Raw genomic sequence first — 16,912 nt, 5'->3', positions numbered from 1 at the left:
GAGGCTTGCAAGCCAAAGAACACCATCCCAACCGTGAAGCATGGGGGTGGCAGCATCATGTTGTGTGGGTGTTTTGCTGCAGGAGGGACTGGTGCACTTCACAAAATAGATGGAATCATGAGGAAGGAAAATTATGTGGATATATTGAAGCAACATCTCAAGACATCAGCCATGAAGTTAATGCTTGGTCGCAAATGGGTCTTCCAAATGGACAATGACCCCAAGCATACCTCTAAAGTTGTGGCAAAATGGCTTGAGGACAACAAAGTCAAGGTATTGGAGTGGCCATCACAGAGCCCTGACCTCAATCCGATTTGTGGGCAGAACTGAAAAAGCATGTGCGAGCAAGGAGGCCAACAAACCTGGCTCAGTTACACCAGTTCTGTCTGGAGGAATGGGCAAAAATTCTAGAAACTTATTGTGAGAAGCTTGTGGAAGGGTACCCAAAACGTTTGACCCAAGTTAAACAATTTAAAGGCAATGCTACCAAATACTAACAAATTGTATGTAAACTTCTGACCCACTGGGAATGTGATGAAAGAAATAAAAGCTGAAATAAATCGTTCTCTCTACTATTATTCTGACATTTCACATTCTTAAAATAAAGCAGTGATCCTAACTGACCTAAGACAGGGAATGTTTTCTACGATTAAATGTCAGGAATTGTGAAAAACTGAGTTTAAATGTATTTGGCCAAGGTGTATGTAAACTTCTGACTTCAAATGTATTTCAAGTCAGCAGTTAAATCTAACAACAACATCATCAGAAATTGTGTTTCTTTAGCTCTCTTCTATTTTTCAGGCTGGTCCAGCTAATGTGCATGCGCGTTCTCGAGTTGATGGACAGGCAATGTCTGTATCTAAAAACTGATTACCTACGTCCCAAACAGCACACTTCTGCTCTATTCTAGGGCATATTGATGTGTAAGTATTGCGAGTAGTATGTTAACATCAAAATTATGCAACGAAAAAAAGTGTACTACGAGTACCCAGATGATGCACTTCTTCAACTTAAATAAGAGTGTGGAATGATGGACACTTCATGCACTCAATGCTTGCTGTAAGTAGCGGAAGGGGTGGAGTTATCTGGCTGCATTGCTGGTCTGACAAATCAGTTGTAAATAATGAAGAATGTAGCAACTAGCAAAACTTCAGTGAAGACTGTAAGTTGAATGCTTTACCATCAACCCATGCTGTATGTACGTTGTTTGAGATACAAGTGTTGAACCGAACTGAGGCAGCAACACATCGCATGCATTTGAAACATCACTTCCGTCAGCTGTTAAACAGCAAATGCTTTGTGCAGTAAAAAAATAAATAATTAAGTGTTCCATTTGTGACTATACTACACTTTGAAAATTCATACACTACATGGCTGAGTGTACGGTGTATACTGTAAGTGCATAGTGTATAGTGCGTCATTTGGGACACTTTTACGTGTAAGGCGGGACTTCCTTTTCTACATCCGCTATATTGGGCGTTGCAATTTCTCCCATTAATTTTATTTCAAGTGGTCCGTCTCGGGCAAAACTGTCTTTGGCTCAACTCTACAGATGCAAGGATAATATCATTAACCGATCGAATTGAACATTTTAAAGAGGCTACAAAAAGAAATGTCAATTTTTATTATGGAGTTAACGGCTCACCTACCAAGCATCAAAATGTCTTCTTCCACCTCCACATGCTCCTTTAGTAGATGCTCGAATTTGGTGAAGTCTCCGAACCACTCGAAGCGCTTCTCCGTCCGGTACCGCTCGTCCCAGTAATCCACATCTTTATATCTCGCGTTTGACTCCGGTAAATACTCCATCTTTCTATTAAAAACAAACTAAAATAATCAAGATTATTATTTCATGAACACTTGTTAAAGTTCACTGCAACTTTGTGTTGTGTATGTAAATTGCTACAAGACAAACCCAGAAGTGTCAATATAACAGATTTGGTCTATGGCTTTACAAATATTTTAGAATAATATTAATTTTATCTGAAACATTGATTTCGTTAAATGCTTCTTTGATCTGTTTAAACCGCGTCAACTGTCAAACTCTATAATAAACATAGGTATGCGCTTACCAGTTTATTCCGAGGAATTCAATCGTTTCACTATTAATTCAATCATGTGCACATGATAAACTGAATAAAATAAACGCAGGAAACTTGCAGGTATTTATATTATTAAAAGGAGGTCTATGTGTGCTTTGAGTCTAACAACACGATCCACGCGTTTTTTCTCATGAACTCTGACCTCGTGCTCATCATGATACAGTTTAACACAGTCCTGTCAAAATAAAAGTTCAATAAAAATGCAGGAATTTGTTATTCAGGACTTCGGGAAATATTTCCCTCTGCGTTGATAAATCTATTAAAACTGGCTTAAAATTTCAGTTTTTAAATAACCACTGAAAATTGAGAATTCACCTCATATTTCATATGCATATTTATATTTATTTTATATTTATTCATATAGCATAATCTTCGGCTGAACACAAACGAAGATTTTTAAAAGAATATTTCAGCTCTGTATGTCCTCACAATGAAAGTGAATGGGTACCAACATTTTTAAGTTCTAAAATTCCCATAAAGGCAGCATAAAAATAATCCAAACAACTCAAGTGGTTAAGTCTTTGTCTTCAGAAGTGATATGATAGGTGTGGGTGAGAAACAGATCAGTATTTAAGTCCTTTTTTACTATAAATTCTCCTCCCTGCCCAGTAGTATACATGAAGAATGCAAATCGCCAAAAACAAAAGAAGAAGAATGTGGAGTTTGAAAGTAAAAAAGGACTTAAATATTGATCTGTTTCTCACCCACACCTATCATATTACTTCTGAAGATATCGATTTAACCACTGAGGTCGGATTACTTTTATGCTGCTTTTATGTGCTTTTGGAATTTCAAAGTTTTATTACCGATTCACTTGCATTGTATGGACCTACAGAGCTGAGATATTCTTCTAAAAATCCTTGTTTGTGTTCTGCAGAAGAAAGAAATTCATACACATCTGGGATGGCATGAGGGTTAGTAAATGATGACAGAATTTTTGGGTGAACTATCCCTTTAAAGTGGTATTAAATATTGTCTGTCTTACAAGATGTGATACTAATGTTGTCAAGTTAAAAGCAGGTTATTCTGAGGGGAAAAGCATATTTTGTCAAACAAACAAAATCATAAAGTAGTGCATAGATGCTATATGTGTTGTAAAAACCAGTAACAGTGCTTCGTTGTTTTGCATTCTAATTGCCCATAAAAACTGTTATCGCCGGGGAATTGGATTAATCTGCACCATTTCAGATTGTAACTTTGCATGTATTGTTGTTCTAATGTTCGCTAATGATGATGGTAAAGTGGTGAACTCATTAAAATTCTATTCAGACAGAACTTCTTTAGGTAACAAGATTATAAGTCCCTAACGCCGGTTTCACATATCCTCCGTGAGTGGACCGTGAGCAGGGCAAGAGCAACGTATTTTCGTTTCAGCATGAAGTTATATATGTGCCAAAATTCTGCGCCCGCAAAAATGTATTTTGAGCGCACAAAAAGTTTCAGTGCATGTAAGATAATATTTTGAGCACAAAAAAAGAATTCTGTGTGCATAATGAGATTTTGAGTGCACAAAAAAGTTATGCGCGTGCAAGATGATATTTTGAGCACACAAAAAGTTATTTTGCATACGCTTGAACTCAGTTTTGTAAGCAATGTATCTTCTTGCAAAGATGAATACATTTTTTGCGTGTGCAAGAACTCACTCACTCACCTTGTTTGCGCTCTGCGTGCGCTCGGAACTTTAGACTGCTCACTTGCATTTACAATGGTATTCCGACAAGTACAGCCTCCTATAAGGAGCTGCTTACAAGCCCTCTGTGCAGTTGAGGTAGCTACAGCAACCATGAACATCTCAGTGTAAATATTGCAGAAGAGCCAACAGGCACAATGCTCCAATTTCAGCAGTAGTGGAAGGAGTACTGATTTTTTTTTACTTAAGTAAAAGTACTGCTAATGAAGAAATAATTCACTTGAGTACAAGTAGAAGTACTGAGAAATATTATGACTCAAGTAAGAGTAAATTACTGGGAAGTACAGTACAGCACCGTGAGCGAGAGTGTTACCCACTAGGACAGTTTATTTTGAACAAGAGGTGTGAACGGTTATGGAATTTAACACAGGAGTACAATACCAAACTGATGCAGATTGATAGAAGCGGATAGCACGTCTGTGCATGATGGTGCGATGAATAATGAAAAAAATAATGTTCAGTCAAAAGAAGATCACAATGTATGTAATTGTAACTATATCAGATATTATTAATAAAACACGGGAACTCATTGCGTGGGTATTTTTTGCTCCCATATTTTAAATTTCGGGATCATTTTGTTAATTTTGGTGGCATTTTTGCCCAGAGTCCCTGTTAATTTCCGACACTTGTGGCATTTTATCTTTCTAAGGTATTTAAAAGTTTGTTTTAGACATATAGTAGCAAGTAAACAAGATATCCCAATGTCAAACTACATTGTGTTAATGTTTGACACAGTTAAAACATTGCCAACCTTAAAAACAAGTGAAGTTTGATCAGTGGTTAAACGTGTTCAGACGGTTCCTCATACCTGAATGAACGGCCCCTTTCCAGAATAAAATGAATTATGCAGAAAATCACAGTATTACAGTTCTTGTATAGTGACAGGGCAGAAATTCTTGAAGAAGCAAAGAAGAGAGGACACTTGCAGTTTATGCAAGCTGCTGTGCTCATGATGCTATGCAGTGCGGGCTTCCGTCATGCTGCGCACAGAGCGTTTTAGTTTATAAACAGATTTAGTGCTTATAACTTTCTTCTTCCCCAAAAATTCAGAAATGTTATGTGTTTTAATAACTGTAGTGAAGTTGAATACTTCATTTTTAATCAATTCAAGTAAAAGTACTATTATTTGTTTATACTTAAAGTTGAAAAAAATTACTCAAGTACTGTAACGAGAGTAGTTGTAATTTGTTACTTTCCACCTCTGAAGTTCAGTACACACTTTAGAATCAGAATCAGAATGAGCTTTATTACCAAGTGTTCTCATGTACACATGGTATTTTTTTATGATTATTATTTTTATTTTTTTTACTGATAGCAGAGACAAGTGCACACTGAACATTACAGTGAGAGACAGAATATAAAACAAGGTAAGAGTATAAATAGACATACAATTAACAGGACATATAACAGAATGGCCTATGTACATGTGCAAGTGGTAATGTATATGCAATTCATCATAAGTGCTACAGTAAGTGCAAAAAGAGTGCATTATATTTGTATGTGTGAATATACACTGGCAGCCAAAAGTTTGGAATAATGTACAGATTTTGATCTTATGGAAAGAAATTAGTACTTTTATTCACCAAAGTGGCATTCAGCTGATCACAACGTATAGTCAGGACATTAATAACGTGAAAAATTACTATTACAATTTGAAAAAGAAAAAAATCAGAACTTCTTAATCTACTTCAAAGAGTTCTCATCAAAAAATCCGTCAGCAATGACAGCTTTGCCAGTTTGTCCAGATACTCAGGTGACATTTCACCCCACGCTTCTTGTAGCACTTGCCATAGATGTCAAGTGATTTTCTAGCAGCAAGGATAAGGTGTTGGAGTGATGGCTGCTGGAAATGGGGCCTGTCTAGACTTGATCAAAAATGACTTTTTTCAAATAGTGATGGTGCTGTTTTTTACGTCAGTAATACGTTGTGATCAGTTGAACGCTACTTTGGTGAATTAAAGTACCTACTACTACCAATTTCCTTCCTAAACAGCAGAATCTGCGTCACGCCCTCTACTGGCCAGATGTGTGAGCGTGCGCGCGCGCGCGCGGACGGGGAGATGACGTACTTCCTTTGGCGCGCAGTGTGAAATTCAAAGCTGCGACTCAAACCGTTCAGTGAATGTGAAAGAGATCTGTGGATTCAGTCTCTGTTAAAGACTTATTCGAAGTGCACTTCTCATCGGTGAGTCTATCGAGAATCTTAATTTTTATTTAAACCGTGGAAAGTATCTCATTTGCTGAGAGAAATGTTTTTGCTCGTTTAGTCTGTAAGTTAGCATAGCACGGTAGCTTACCCTGTTAAACAAAAACAGTCATGTTTTGCTTTATGTGTTCATGTGTATTTTTACTGTGTTGTTTCTGTTTTTTTATTTTATTTTATTTTTAACAAAACTAATTTTTCAATTTAATCAAAGTAAGTTTTGTTTTAGGTGTGCAGGGATGTCGTGGGATTTTATCGTACCGGTTTGTTTGGATGATCTTGTGAAGTCTGGAGCAGTAAACCAGTATGTGGTTCAGGATGTGCTGTCTGCTAAACAGCTCCCCTCTCACCTCAACAGTAAGTGCTGATCTCTAAATTCTGAACACGTCTCCGTTCATTGTTGCTTTTAAAAAATAATGAACCCATTTCCTCTTTCTTTCTGACTTGTATCTTTTCTTCACAAGGTTTTAAAGCAGCGTTGAGAAACCAGGGGCCACTTTGCATCCTAGAACACTTTGACACAGCGTACAGTGTTCTGAAGTTAGTGTGAACACAGATATTTCAATGATTATAATGCCTAAATGTAATGTTTTATCTATTGAGTGCCCAAGAACAATTTTAAATTTTTGTAAAGAAACAACAGGAAACTGATAGAAATGTTAAAGTACAAAAGGCAATTGAAATGCAAAAACATGACAGAAACCATAGGGGCTGGAGGATCGCACAAATTTTCGTGTGAGGAAATCCTGCATAAGAGACCCATAGAGAAGAAACTTTCAATAACAATGCAAAATGATATGATGTGTTTAAATCTATATTATGACCAACCAACCAGACTTGAGTTTGTCTAAATTTTCTGATCATGTATATTTTAAGACATTGTCGCACGGTGGATGTGGCGGTGAAAGAAGACACCCTTGAACTCCTGATACAAGGTTAGTGTATCTTACAGTCACACTAATCAAATCTTCCACTTTGGTGCAATGAATCAAAGCTATGTTTACAACAACCTATCACTTTGTTCTCTCTGTTTACAGTGGTCAGGGGGCTGTCTGTCTCTCTACCTACCCTCCTTCTGTCTGGGTCCCTGTCAGCTGTAAACCGCAAACAACAGCTCAATGCTGTCAAGATGAGCATCTTTCTCCTTTGCAAGCTCACAGAAACACTTGAAAGTGACTCTTATAGGGAGGATATTGTCACTGCGCCAAGCAAGGTACTACTAGACAGCTAAGGAAATACATGAAATGTGTAGACCCAAGCCAGTCACACTCCTCTAAAAGTGTATTGGTTGTGCCCAATGATGAAACAAGGCAAATACGAGCTGATTGGCTGGGATGTTGTGTTCTCTTGCTCTCTGATTGGTGGGTAATCTTGGCAGAGCAGTGGAGATTGGCTGCACTGCTGTAAGGGCCCACCCATAGTCATACCAGCTGCCACTCTGAATAAGCACAGTTCTCCTTCTAGATATGGAAACTTGTGAATGAGTTGCCGCTTACAGTGTGTGCGCGTGTTTGAGTGTGCTCCATGTGTCTGAGTGTGTGTAAATGTGCCAGTCAGCAAAGAGTCACTTCTCTCCTAATGGGCCCACTAGCTGTGAATTTTTTCTTTGGTAATCTGAGGGTAATGTCCAGTGTTTCTGAGATTGTTTAATATGTTGTTTGCACAACTTGAAGATTTTCTCTGTGTCCTTTAGGGTCGTAAGAAGGACAAAGTGGCTGGGAAAGGTCTTCTGCAGTGGGACAGTGACAGAGAGACAGTTCTTCAGTGTTTGACTCAGCTGCTGCAGCTGGACATTCGCACACTGTGGAGTCTGTCTCTAGTGGAGGAGGAGTTTGTCAGGTGAAACCTTGTCTTGCATTCAAAACGCCGTGGGAGGTGTATAGAGGAGCATTTAAATATGAAGGTGTACAAGACTAAATGGAAAACCTAAACTAATGTGACATCTAAACATGTTATCAATGGCTTTATGCCTTATTCTGTTAGCAGAATTCACACAACATCAGTAAAAGAAGCTGTTTAAACCACTTGATGATTTAAACAAATATATATGCAGTAGAAAATGTGCAGTTGATCATGTTTGCAATTCTACATTCATGGCACAAACACACTATACTAGGGTTTTGCATTTTTGAGATTTTGTAGTCGAGTACTCTAACTCACAAACTCGTGGTTTAAAATGCACGTTAAAAATAACACGTATGGCACGTACGTAAAATTTACATTTCTTTTATTCACAAAAGTTACCAAGAATGGTTTCAACATAAGATAACTTCAACAAACTATGCTTTTTTTTTTTTTTTTTTTGGGAAAAAAATGAAGTGTACAATATGCATTAATAAAAATGGAAAACATGTGCTCTCAACTGGAGCTTACATAGAACGCAGTACTGACAGCATGAGGGTAGTGCACAGATACATAAAGGCTATCACATTTTTATCATTTCACATGTTATTAATAAGAGGAACTAGTAGTGAAAACTGGCTTTTTATAAAATGCGCTCTCAGTATTCAGAGATTTAACGCACATACAAACACATACCAGTCTTATAAAGCTTCCGAATTCCTTGTATCTTCCCCCATAAAAGCAGATCCTCATCCATTGGTTTGCATGTCTCAAAAGAACCGAATACAAATAGAGTATAATTCAATACGAATCAAAATATTACAAGTATTGCCTTAACTTGGCTTTGCTTTAGAAGCACAGATGCCATTATGTTTTCTCTTATCCAACACCTCGATGACACATCCACAACGCCCCCAGTGGACTCAATTGTAACTACAAGATTTGGTGAGAGATTCAGAGGGGAAATGCTGTGTAATTCAGCAGTGCTCATGGCAGGCTAATGCGGAATAGAACATGAATTTGCAATATTCGAGTTGTGATTTTAATACTCAAGTAGCTGGTGCAGAACGAGTACTCGTATTACTTGTGCACATCCCTATGCTATACATGGCCATAATATGCACTGATTTCACTATGATGACACTGATACTACTGCAAAGGTGGGTGTATAAAAGAGTGTTAATGGGCAAAATACAGACAAAGGAATGATGATAAGAGAAGCAGATGTGTGAATGGCTTTCACTGCAGGTATCAACAGAGTGAATAGCCGCATTTCCGCTATCGGGCAAAATGAGGGCGAGCTAGTGCGGGCCAATTTTTCATATCTAGCTACCAGCTTACCTGAACAGATCAACATAGAATGAAGAATCATCAGTACTGGTCAGTAGACGAAATCAGGGCTTTTCTGAATATTTGGGCTGATGAAAATGTGCAACGTCAGATCGATGGCATCTGCTGAACAGTATAAATTTTTCAAAGTTTTTTGTTTGTCATAGTTTGTCTTTTGACAAATGTCCTTTACATTTTTCAATGTTTCGTCATGTCATTTTCATTTATTTTAGTCAGTTTACTCTGACTAAAATGGCATATTTAGTCAACAAAAATATATTTTATTTAAAAATATGCAAAATGACATACGTGTGTCAGACTGTAAGACCAAACTTTAATCAAACTTTCAGGAAAAATGTATAAATCAAGGTTACAATGAGACACTTAAAATGAAAGTGAATGGGGACAATGAAAGTGAACATGGCCAATTTTTGGAGGGTTTAAACACATGTGAAGCTTATAATTTTATAAAAGCACTTGCATTAAGTCTTCTCTTAAAACTTGTGTATTATTTGAGCTGTAAAGTTGTTTAAATTGTCATTTTTACAGTCGTTTTAGGGTTAGTTGACATTACATTATCATGGTAACGAGGTTGTAAAATTGGCTATAACTTTACACAGAAAAGGTTTGTAAGTGATTTTATCACACTAAAATCATGTTTACACACATCCTTTGTCTTGTGGCTATACTTTTGAAACTGAGTTTTTTAATGTTAAAAAAATTGGCCCCATTCACTTCCATTGTAAGTGTCTCACTGGAACCAAGACTTTTGCTTTTTTTAAAAGAAAAGGAGGAACAAGTCCAAATTATTTTTTGTGGTAATCAACATTATGCCACAAATGCTGTCAGTTGAGCTTGTATTGAACCCGGAACATTCCTTTAACTACTCTTTAGAAGTTAGTCTGTTGGATTCTAAATTCTTCATGCTTTAGAGACTGTTGTTAATTGTCTGTATTTAGCCTGTTTAGGATATTGCATTGCATGTGTTTTTACAGAAACAGCGTGCACTCAACGAAAGTTAGGCTTATTTTGACTAACATGTAATTTAGTTCAAGTTCACCTGTTCATTTGCTTCATTATCTGTGCAGATATGTAAGTTGTAATATTACATGTATGTTGTGGAAATAGTGATTGATATCATGTATAAATAGGATACGTCTGAGTGAGGTAATTAACCCTTTTTAAAGCGGTTCATTTTGCCGGTGTTCTGCACGTTCAATTTGCGCAGCTCAAGCAGGGAAATTCCCAACATACTGGATTATTAGATCAGGTGAATCCATATCTAATATCTTCTTTTATAAACAGATATTTCGCCTGATGCTTATTTTGTTTACAGTAGTGGCCAAAAATATTGGCACCCTTGGTAAATATGATCAAAGAACGCTGTGAAAAAAAAGATCAGCTTTTGATCATTCAAAAAATTCACAAAAATCTAACCTTTAAAGTAAAACAATAAGGCGAACAGTGTATGTCTTGCACTGTTAATACCTTGCAGTAATATTATTTTTCTTGTCATATTTATCAACAGTATGCTTTAATCAAATTGTTCAATTATTATCATGATGCATCTTTTTTTTTGTCTCGTATTTGTTAATGTTGAAGAAATCACACACACACGCACAAAACCTTCGTCAGTGATTTTGTTGACGAGATTAACACTGCTGCAGAACGAAGACGTGATTAAGTATATTGTCGCCAAACTTGCCAAGTTGTGTATCCAGTGCACAATGGTACAGGATCGTGAAAAAAGAAACAAAATTGCAGACACAGTACAAATTCATGTTTATTTCAAGGGCTAGGTAATCTCTCCAGAGTCTGATACCTCTGTTTCAGTCTAGTTTCCCTCTTGCTTGTGAAATGGGCAGGTTGTGTGACATTGGCACCAGAACGGTGTATTAAGGGTGGGATTTAGGGCAACGCTGCGGGCTATTGGCCTGATGGTGGAAATGCAGATCGATTTTGGTCTCGCGGATTGAGGTCCGAGGTTATTGTCCCCGGCTGGCCAGTTGATAGCCCTGTATCGCACTGGCCCGATAGTGGAAAAGCAGCTAATGGGAACTGAAGCGTATTTGAGTAGATTTTGTAGACTAACAAAAAAATTGCATGACATGTTCTTGGAAGATGTCTCTACATAAAAGATCGTACAGATATAGGTAAGTTTACACCAGTTCGTAACTCTGCATGCTGGAGTGTTCATGTTAACTGATCTTACATGACTGAACAATGTAACTAAATAAACTGTCGGCCTCAAATTAGGTGGGGCTCCAGGTCACACTACTAATGACGAGCACCAATGGCAGTAAGGTGTTTAGCAGCCGCCAGCTGGTACAAAGTTTTCTTGAAAGTTCGCCGGGGCTAGCTTTTACGAACCACCAAAGTGAACACTTTCGTTTTGGCTAGGGATGTGGCAAAATTCCGGTCGTCGAAAGATTTACGGCCGAAAGGGGGGGGGGAGCAGAAATCTTGGCTGGAATTTTTATTTTATTTTTTTACTTTCAAATCCAGTAAAAGAAACACTTGTATGGAGAAAGCATTGCTTATGTTGAACATTAAAGTCCACATCCCCAGAAGTGAAGTGTTCACTCTCTTGGTCATTAGCGCATTATTAAAGAGCATTTTCCAGTGCTCCAATATATGTGTGTTATTGTGTGTCATAGCCGTTACTTTCAAGCTCCAATATGACATTAAAGAAGCATAAAAGCACCATTAAAGTAGTCCATATGACTCGTGTATTATGTTTAAAGTCTCTTGAAGCCATACAAAAGTTTTGTGAATCGCAAAGGATTCATTTAATATTATTAAATTAAGTACATATATCGCCTGCGTGCGCAGTGCGCTTACGTGAATGGGCGCTGCGTTGTTGGCACACACTCATAACAGCAGCACGCGCACAAACGTTTGTGCGCACAGCTCAAAGTTCTTCCTGGAATATCTTGCCAAAATAAACGCAAGAATTTTTATTATTGTATAATATAACTTTATTAAATTACAACAATAATAATGTGATAATCCTATCACAGCTAAAATGATCACACAATAGATCCACTGAAAAACTGTGTGCCAATAGGACTGGCTCATGTTCACTGAATATGTTTACCAGAATTACTGTTAAATTTGCTGCTGCATTATCCAGTAGAGTAGTTTGTAATAAAGGTTTTCTTAATAGGCTACACCTTTTTTTTTTTTTTTTTTTAAATGTAATTCTTCTCTGTCTACTCAGTTTTATATTGAAGTGTGTAGTTATAGAAAAAGTGGTTTTGGTGCATCCCTAATAATAATTAGTTAAATTATTCCAAATAAAGTCTAATTTAAAATAAAAAAAAATTCTTTTCAGCCCAGTGTGTCCAGAATTGTCGGTTTTGGCCAAGAATTTTCATTTTGGTGCATCACCATGGTTTGTTCTAAATGATGACACACCCGTTCGTTCTTCGTTTTCTTATGAAGTGTGCCGGGGCCTTTAAAATCAACAACACTACCTCAAACACCTATTTACTGACTTAATGCATTTACCTGTGTTTTTGTGAAGGATACATTAAAACATAACGCCTCTGAAACAACTTCACTGTTCAGCTGACATCTCGCATCTGTTATTTTTTTTTTTTTAACCCCTCCCCTGTAACAACCTAGCTTTCTGGGATGGAAATACTTTAGAGCAGTAACTGAGAGAATCTTCAGACATCAAAGTGTTTTTTTCTCATCTAATGTGTGTAGTTGTGTGACATGCTGCTGCTATAAACTCCTGGAAAACCCCACCATAAGTCACATGAAGAGCAAATCCACCAGAGATGCTATCATCCATGTGCTAGGAATTATGGTGAAGAAATACAACCACATGTTGGGTGAGTTTACAGAATATCTGTATGTAAGCACATATGCTAGAATGGAATGAGTTTGACATAGGCCCTAATCTTGTTTTGTGTCAATGTGTAGACCCAAGCTGGTCACACTCATTTAAAAGTAGTGGCTGTGTCCCGTGATGAAACCAGGCAAATACGAGCTGATGGGCTGGGATTTTGTGTTCTCTTGCTCTCTGATTGGTGGGTAATCTTGGCAGAGCAGTGGAGACTGGCTGCACTGCTGTAAGGGCCCACCCATAGTCATACCAGCTGCCACTCTGAATACGCACAGTTTTCCTTCTAGATATGGAAACTTGTGAATGAGTTGCAGCTTACAGTGTGTGCACGTGTTTGAGTATGCCCCGTGTGTCTTGAGTGTGTGTAAATGTGTCAGTCAGCAAAGAGTCACTTCTCTCCTAATTGGCCCACCAGCTGTGAATGTTTTCTTTGGTAATCTGAGGGCAACAACTGATGTTTCTGAGCTTGCATAATATGTTGTGGGATGTATTATTGGCTATAATTTTATTCTGTATGTCAGGTTAGTACAGTCATTTGTGTAATATGTGTTTTGTAGGAGCGTGTGTGAAGGTGATTCAGCTCTTGCAGCACTTTGAGCAGCTGGCGTCAGTGTGTGCCCAAGCTGTGGCTGCCTGGAGCACAGAGTATGGGGTCAAGGCCATCGTTGGAGAGATCATGAGGTGACTACCAGACTTAAAGGGATAGATCATACAAAAGTGAAAATTCTGTCATTTACTCACCCTTCTGTTGTTACAAACAATTATTCCTTTTTTTTTTTTTGTTTTTCTTTTTTTTTTGTGTAACACGAAAATTAGGTTCTGACATCCTTGGTCACTGACTTTTATTAAATCTTTTTTCCTTCCAATGAAAGTGAATGGTGACTGAGACTGTCCTAATATTCGGTCTAACTTCTCTATTTGTGTTTCACAGTAGTGCAGGTTTAGAAGGACATGAAGGGCGGGGAACACTAAACAGCATTATTTACATTTGAATGAACGAACCCTTTAATAATATTTCTGATACTTGCCATTTAACTTTTGTTTTTCATACTTATCCATAAATATTGTGCTGATTGAGCTTACTGGTTCTGCATGTGTATTTCAGGGAGATTGGTCAGAAGTCGAGCGAGGAGCTAGCCAGAGAGGGTTCAGGTGTGAAGGCTTTCTCCAGCTTTCTGTCTGAACTCCGCACTCTGGTACCTGAAACCATGATCCCCAACATCAGTGTTCTTTTAACACACCTGGAAGGAGAGGTACACTTGCATGTTCTCAACATACTCTATTGCATCAATTGTGTCATTGAGTTCTGCCCAGTACGGCTGAAACGATTAGTCAATGTTATCAACAAAGTCAACAATAAAAAAAAAAATTGTCAACCAATTTTCGCTGTCGAATAGTCGTTTGATCTCATTTAACGTAACATGAGATCACATTAAACTGCAGCAATGTAGTTCACACCTGAGGAGAGGAAGAATTACACAGCTCACAGTCCAGATGCACTCTTAACTTTCCAAACAGCTTCAGATGATGTAGATCGCAAAGTATGAGGGAATTATAATGCAAAAATACAAAATAATAAATACAGAAGCACTCTCGTTGTGGAATAAGTGGAGCTGGAGCTGCCGCTCCGCTGAAGCGAAACTTGCGTCGAGTGTCTTTTTTGTTGTTGTTATTAACCATTTTTATTGATTCCATGCAGCAAATCAAATAGACACAACAGAAAATGCTAAATCAAACCACATGAAATCACAACTCCCCCACCCGACACAAGCAAGCAAATAGACAATAAAACAGCAGAAAATATTTAGAAACCTAAAAAAAGACTAGTCTCTCTCTGCTGTCCCTCCCCGAGAGCCTTCCAAAAAGGCTAAATAGCTCCCCCATTTCCTGATGTATAAATCCAGGTTGTCTAGCCTTCTACATTCCATCTCCTCAAATGCCGCTACCCTGCCCAACTTGGTGCACCACTCGTGAAATGAGGGCGCATTAGTTGACTTCCATCCCCTGAGGATTACCTGTCTGCCAATCATCACGCTGGTTAGGACCCGGCTTTTTGTATATTTATCACCTATAATCAGGACCGCCGCATCACCCAGAATACACAGTCTGGAGCAAAATGAAAACTGAGTGTCCACTACGTCACACATAAAGCTCTGAACCCTCAACCAAAATTCTTGGATCTTAACACATCCCCAAGAAACATGGGTTGTGTCCCCGTCTTCTGATTGGCATTGCCAGCAGGTGGGTGTGTCTTTAAGACCAAGCCTATACAATCTAGAGGGGGTCCAATAGAATCTATGCAAAATCTTAAATTGCATCAGACACACCCTTGAATCTCTAGATGTAGACTTGACGTTTTTTAGAATCCTAGCCCACACTCCCTCCTCCAATACCAAGTTTAAATCTTTCTCCCATAATCTCTTGAGAGAAGTTGAAGCTCCGTCCACCAGACTCTGAATTAACAGGGAGTAATACACTGATGCCTCATGACCTTTTCCAAAACCAGTAATCACCACTTCCAGAGTATCTGCGAATTTAGGTATGCTACCCCCAAAAATAGGACAGAGCAGGTGGCACAGCTGTAAATACCTAAAGAACTGAGATCTGGGAATCCTAAAATGTTGAACCATATTTTCAAAAGATCTCAACACTCCACTCTCATATAGGTCACCGAGCGTATTAACCACCCTCACAATCCACTCTGACCAGCAGAAAGGGGACTTATTAATATGTAATTTTGGGTTCAGCCATATGCTCGAGGCAACATTTAAATAAATGTCTGAATTAAACACTCTGGACACTTTTGTCCATACTGTGTGCAATTGCGAGATAACGGTGTGACTTCTCCGGTTAGTTTAATAGAAAGGCTTTGCAATGGCAAAATAGGGCCAAAAACTTCCTGTTCAATACAAAACCAGGGAGGGGCTCTCTCAGGCGGAAGCGACCAATGAGCCAAATGTCTGAGACCGAATGCATAATAATAAAACAAAATCTTGGGTAGGCCTAGCCCAGCTTTGTCAATCGGCATATGCAATTTATTGAAATGTAATCTGGGACGCTTACCATTCCAAATGAAGGACTTTGCTATACTATCAAATTGCTTGAAATAAGAGAGGGGGATATTTACAGGAAAAGATTGTAGCAGGTAATTGAATTTTGGAATACAATTCATTTTAATAACATTAACCTTCCCAATCATAGATAAATATAATGAAGCCCACCTGCCCACATCATTCGAAAACCTTTTTATTAAGGGGTCAAAATTAACTCTAAATCACAATTTTCTGGGAATAAAATGCCTAAATACTTAATGCCCTGTTTGGGCCACTGGAAGGCACATAATCGAAAAAATTCAGCGGCAAAGCCATCTGGCCCCGGAGCCTACAGGCAAGGCCTTAATTACCTCACCAAGCTCCTCCAAGTTTATCTCAGAATCAAGAGAATTTTTTTCTCAGTCGTCAGTTTAGAGAGTTCTAATGGTTCCACAAAGTTTCTAATATCATCTTCAGTAGACGAAGACGTGGAACTATAGAGATCAAGATAGAATTCTTTAAAAGCATTATTAATATCAATGGCCGAGGTAAATATTTCACCACCAGCAGATTTCACTGAGGGAATGGTAGAAAAAGACTCTCTCTGCTTTTATATATCTAGCCAAAAGCTTCCCTGCTTTGTCCCCCGACTTAAAGTATAACTGTCTTGCCCTGAATAGCCAAAACTCCACCGTCCACGACAAAATAGTATTATATCTGTATTTCAGTCGGGTCAGTTCTCTGAGGCCATCAGATGACATTCAGCGCTTCAGCTCTGCTGAGGCACTTTTAATATTCCTTTCCAACTTTACGAGTTCTTGTGCTTTTTGGATTTTTTTTTTTTTTTTTTTCTTTTCTTCT

General features: G+C 38.1%; 2 protein-coding genes and 1 non-coding gene across 4 annotated transcripts in view; 2 read left to right on the top strand and 1 right to left on the bottom strand.

Moving 5' to 3' along the window:
- ece2a (endothelin converting enzyme 2a) overlaps positions 1–2,236 on the bottom strand; it is a 113,913-nt gene extending 111,677 nt beyond the window's left edge. Inside the window, exons 1-2 of one of the 2 annotated variants that reach the window (XM_051699482.1) lie at positions 2,073–2,236; positions 1,650–1,827 (exon numbers count right to left, since the gene is read on the bottom strand). In XM_051699482.1, coding sequence (XP_051555442.1) covers positions 1,650–1,809 — 160 coding nt within the window. In that variant the 5' untranslated portion in view covers positions 1,810–1,827; positions 2,073–2,236. The remainder of the gene's footprint in view (positions 1–1,649; positions 1,828–2,072) is intronic. The other variant, XM_051699481.1, reaches the window with a different exon arrangement.
- Positions 2,237–5,962: 3,726 nt separating this feature from the next.
- LOC127441912 (condensin complex subunit 1-like) overlaps positions 5,963–16,912 on the top strand; it is a 32,103-nt gene continuing 21,153 nt past the window's right edge. Inside the window, exons 1-9 of the mRNA XM_051699477.1 lie at positions 5,963–5,977; positions 6,225–6,352; positions 6,460–6,535; positions 6,872–6,930; positions 7,033–7,208; positions 7,689–7,834; positions 12,878–13,005; positions 13,577–13,700; positions 14,125–14,272. Coding sequence (XP_051555437.1) covers positions 6,235–6,352; positions 6,460–6,535; positions 6,872–6,930; positions 7,033–7,208; positions 7,689–7,834; positions 12,878–13,005; positions 13,577–13,700; positions 14,125–14,272 — 975 coding nt within the window. The 5' untranslated portion in view covers positions 5,963–5,977; positions 6,225–6,234. The remainder of the gene's footprint in view (positions 5,978–6,224; positions 6,353–6,459; positions 6,536–6,871; positions 6,931–7,032; positions 7,209–7,688; positions 7,835–12,877; positions 13,006–13,576; positions 13,701–14,124; positions 14,273–16,912) is intronic.
- Positions 13,135–13,466, top strand: LOC127443248 (small nucleolar RNA U85). Its single transcript, XR_007897640.1, has one exon. It is a non-coding gene; the product is annotated as a small nucleolar RNA U85 (small nucleolar RNA).

This window comes from Myxocyprinus asiaticus, chromosome 6 (assembly GCF_019703515.2).
Source record: "Myxocyprinus asiaticus isolate MX2 ecotype Aquarium Trade chromosome 6, UBuf_Myxa_2, whole genome shotgun sequence".
Classification (NCBI taxonomy): domain Eukaryota; kingdom Metazoa; phylum Chordata; class Actinopteri; order Cypriniformes; family Catostomidae; genus Myxocyprinus; species Myxocyprinus asiaticus.
This window is presented reverse-complemented; position numbering and strand designations above follow the sequence as displayed.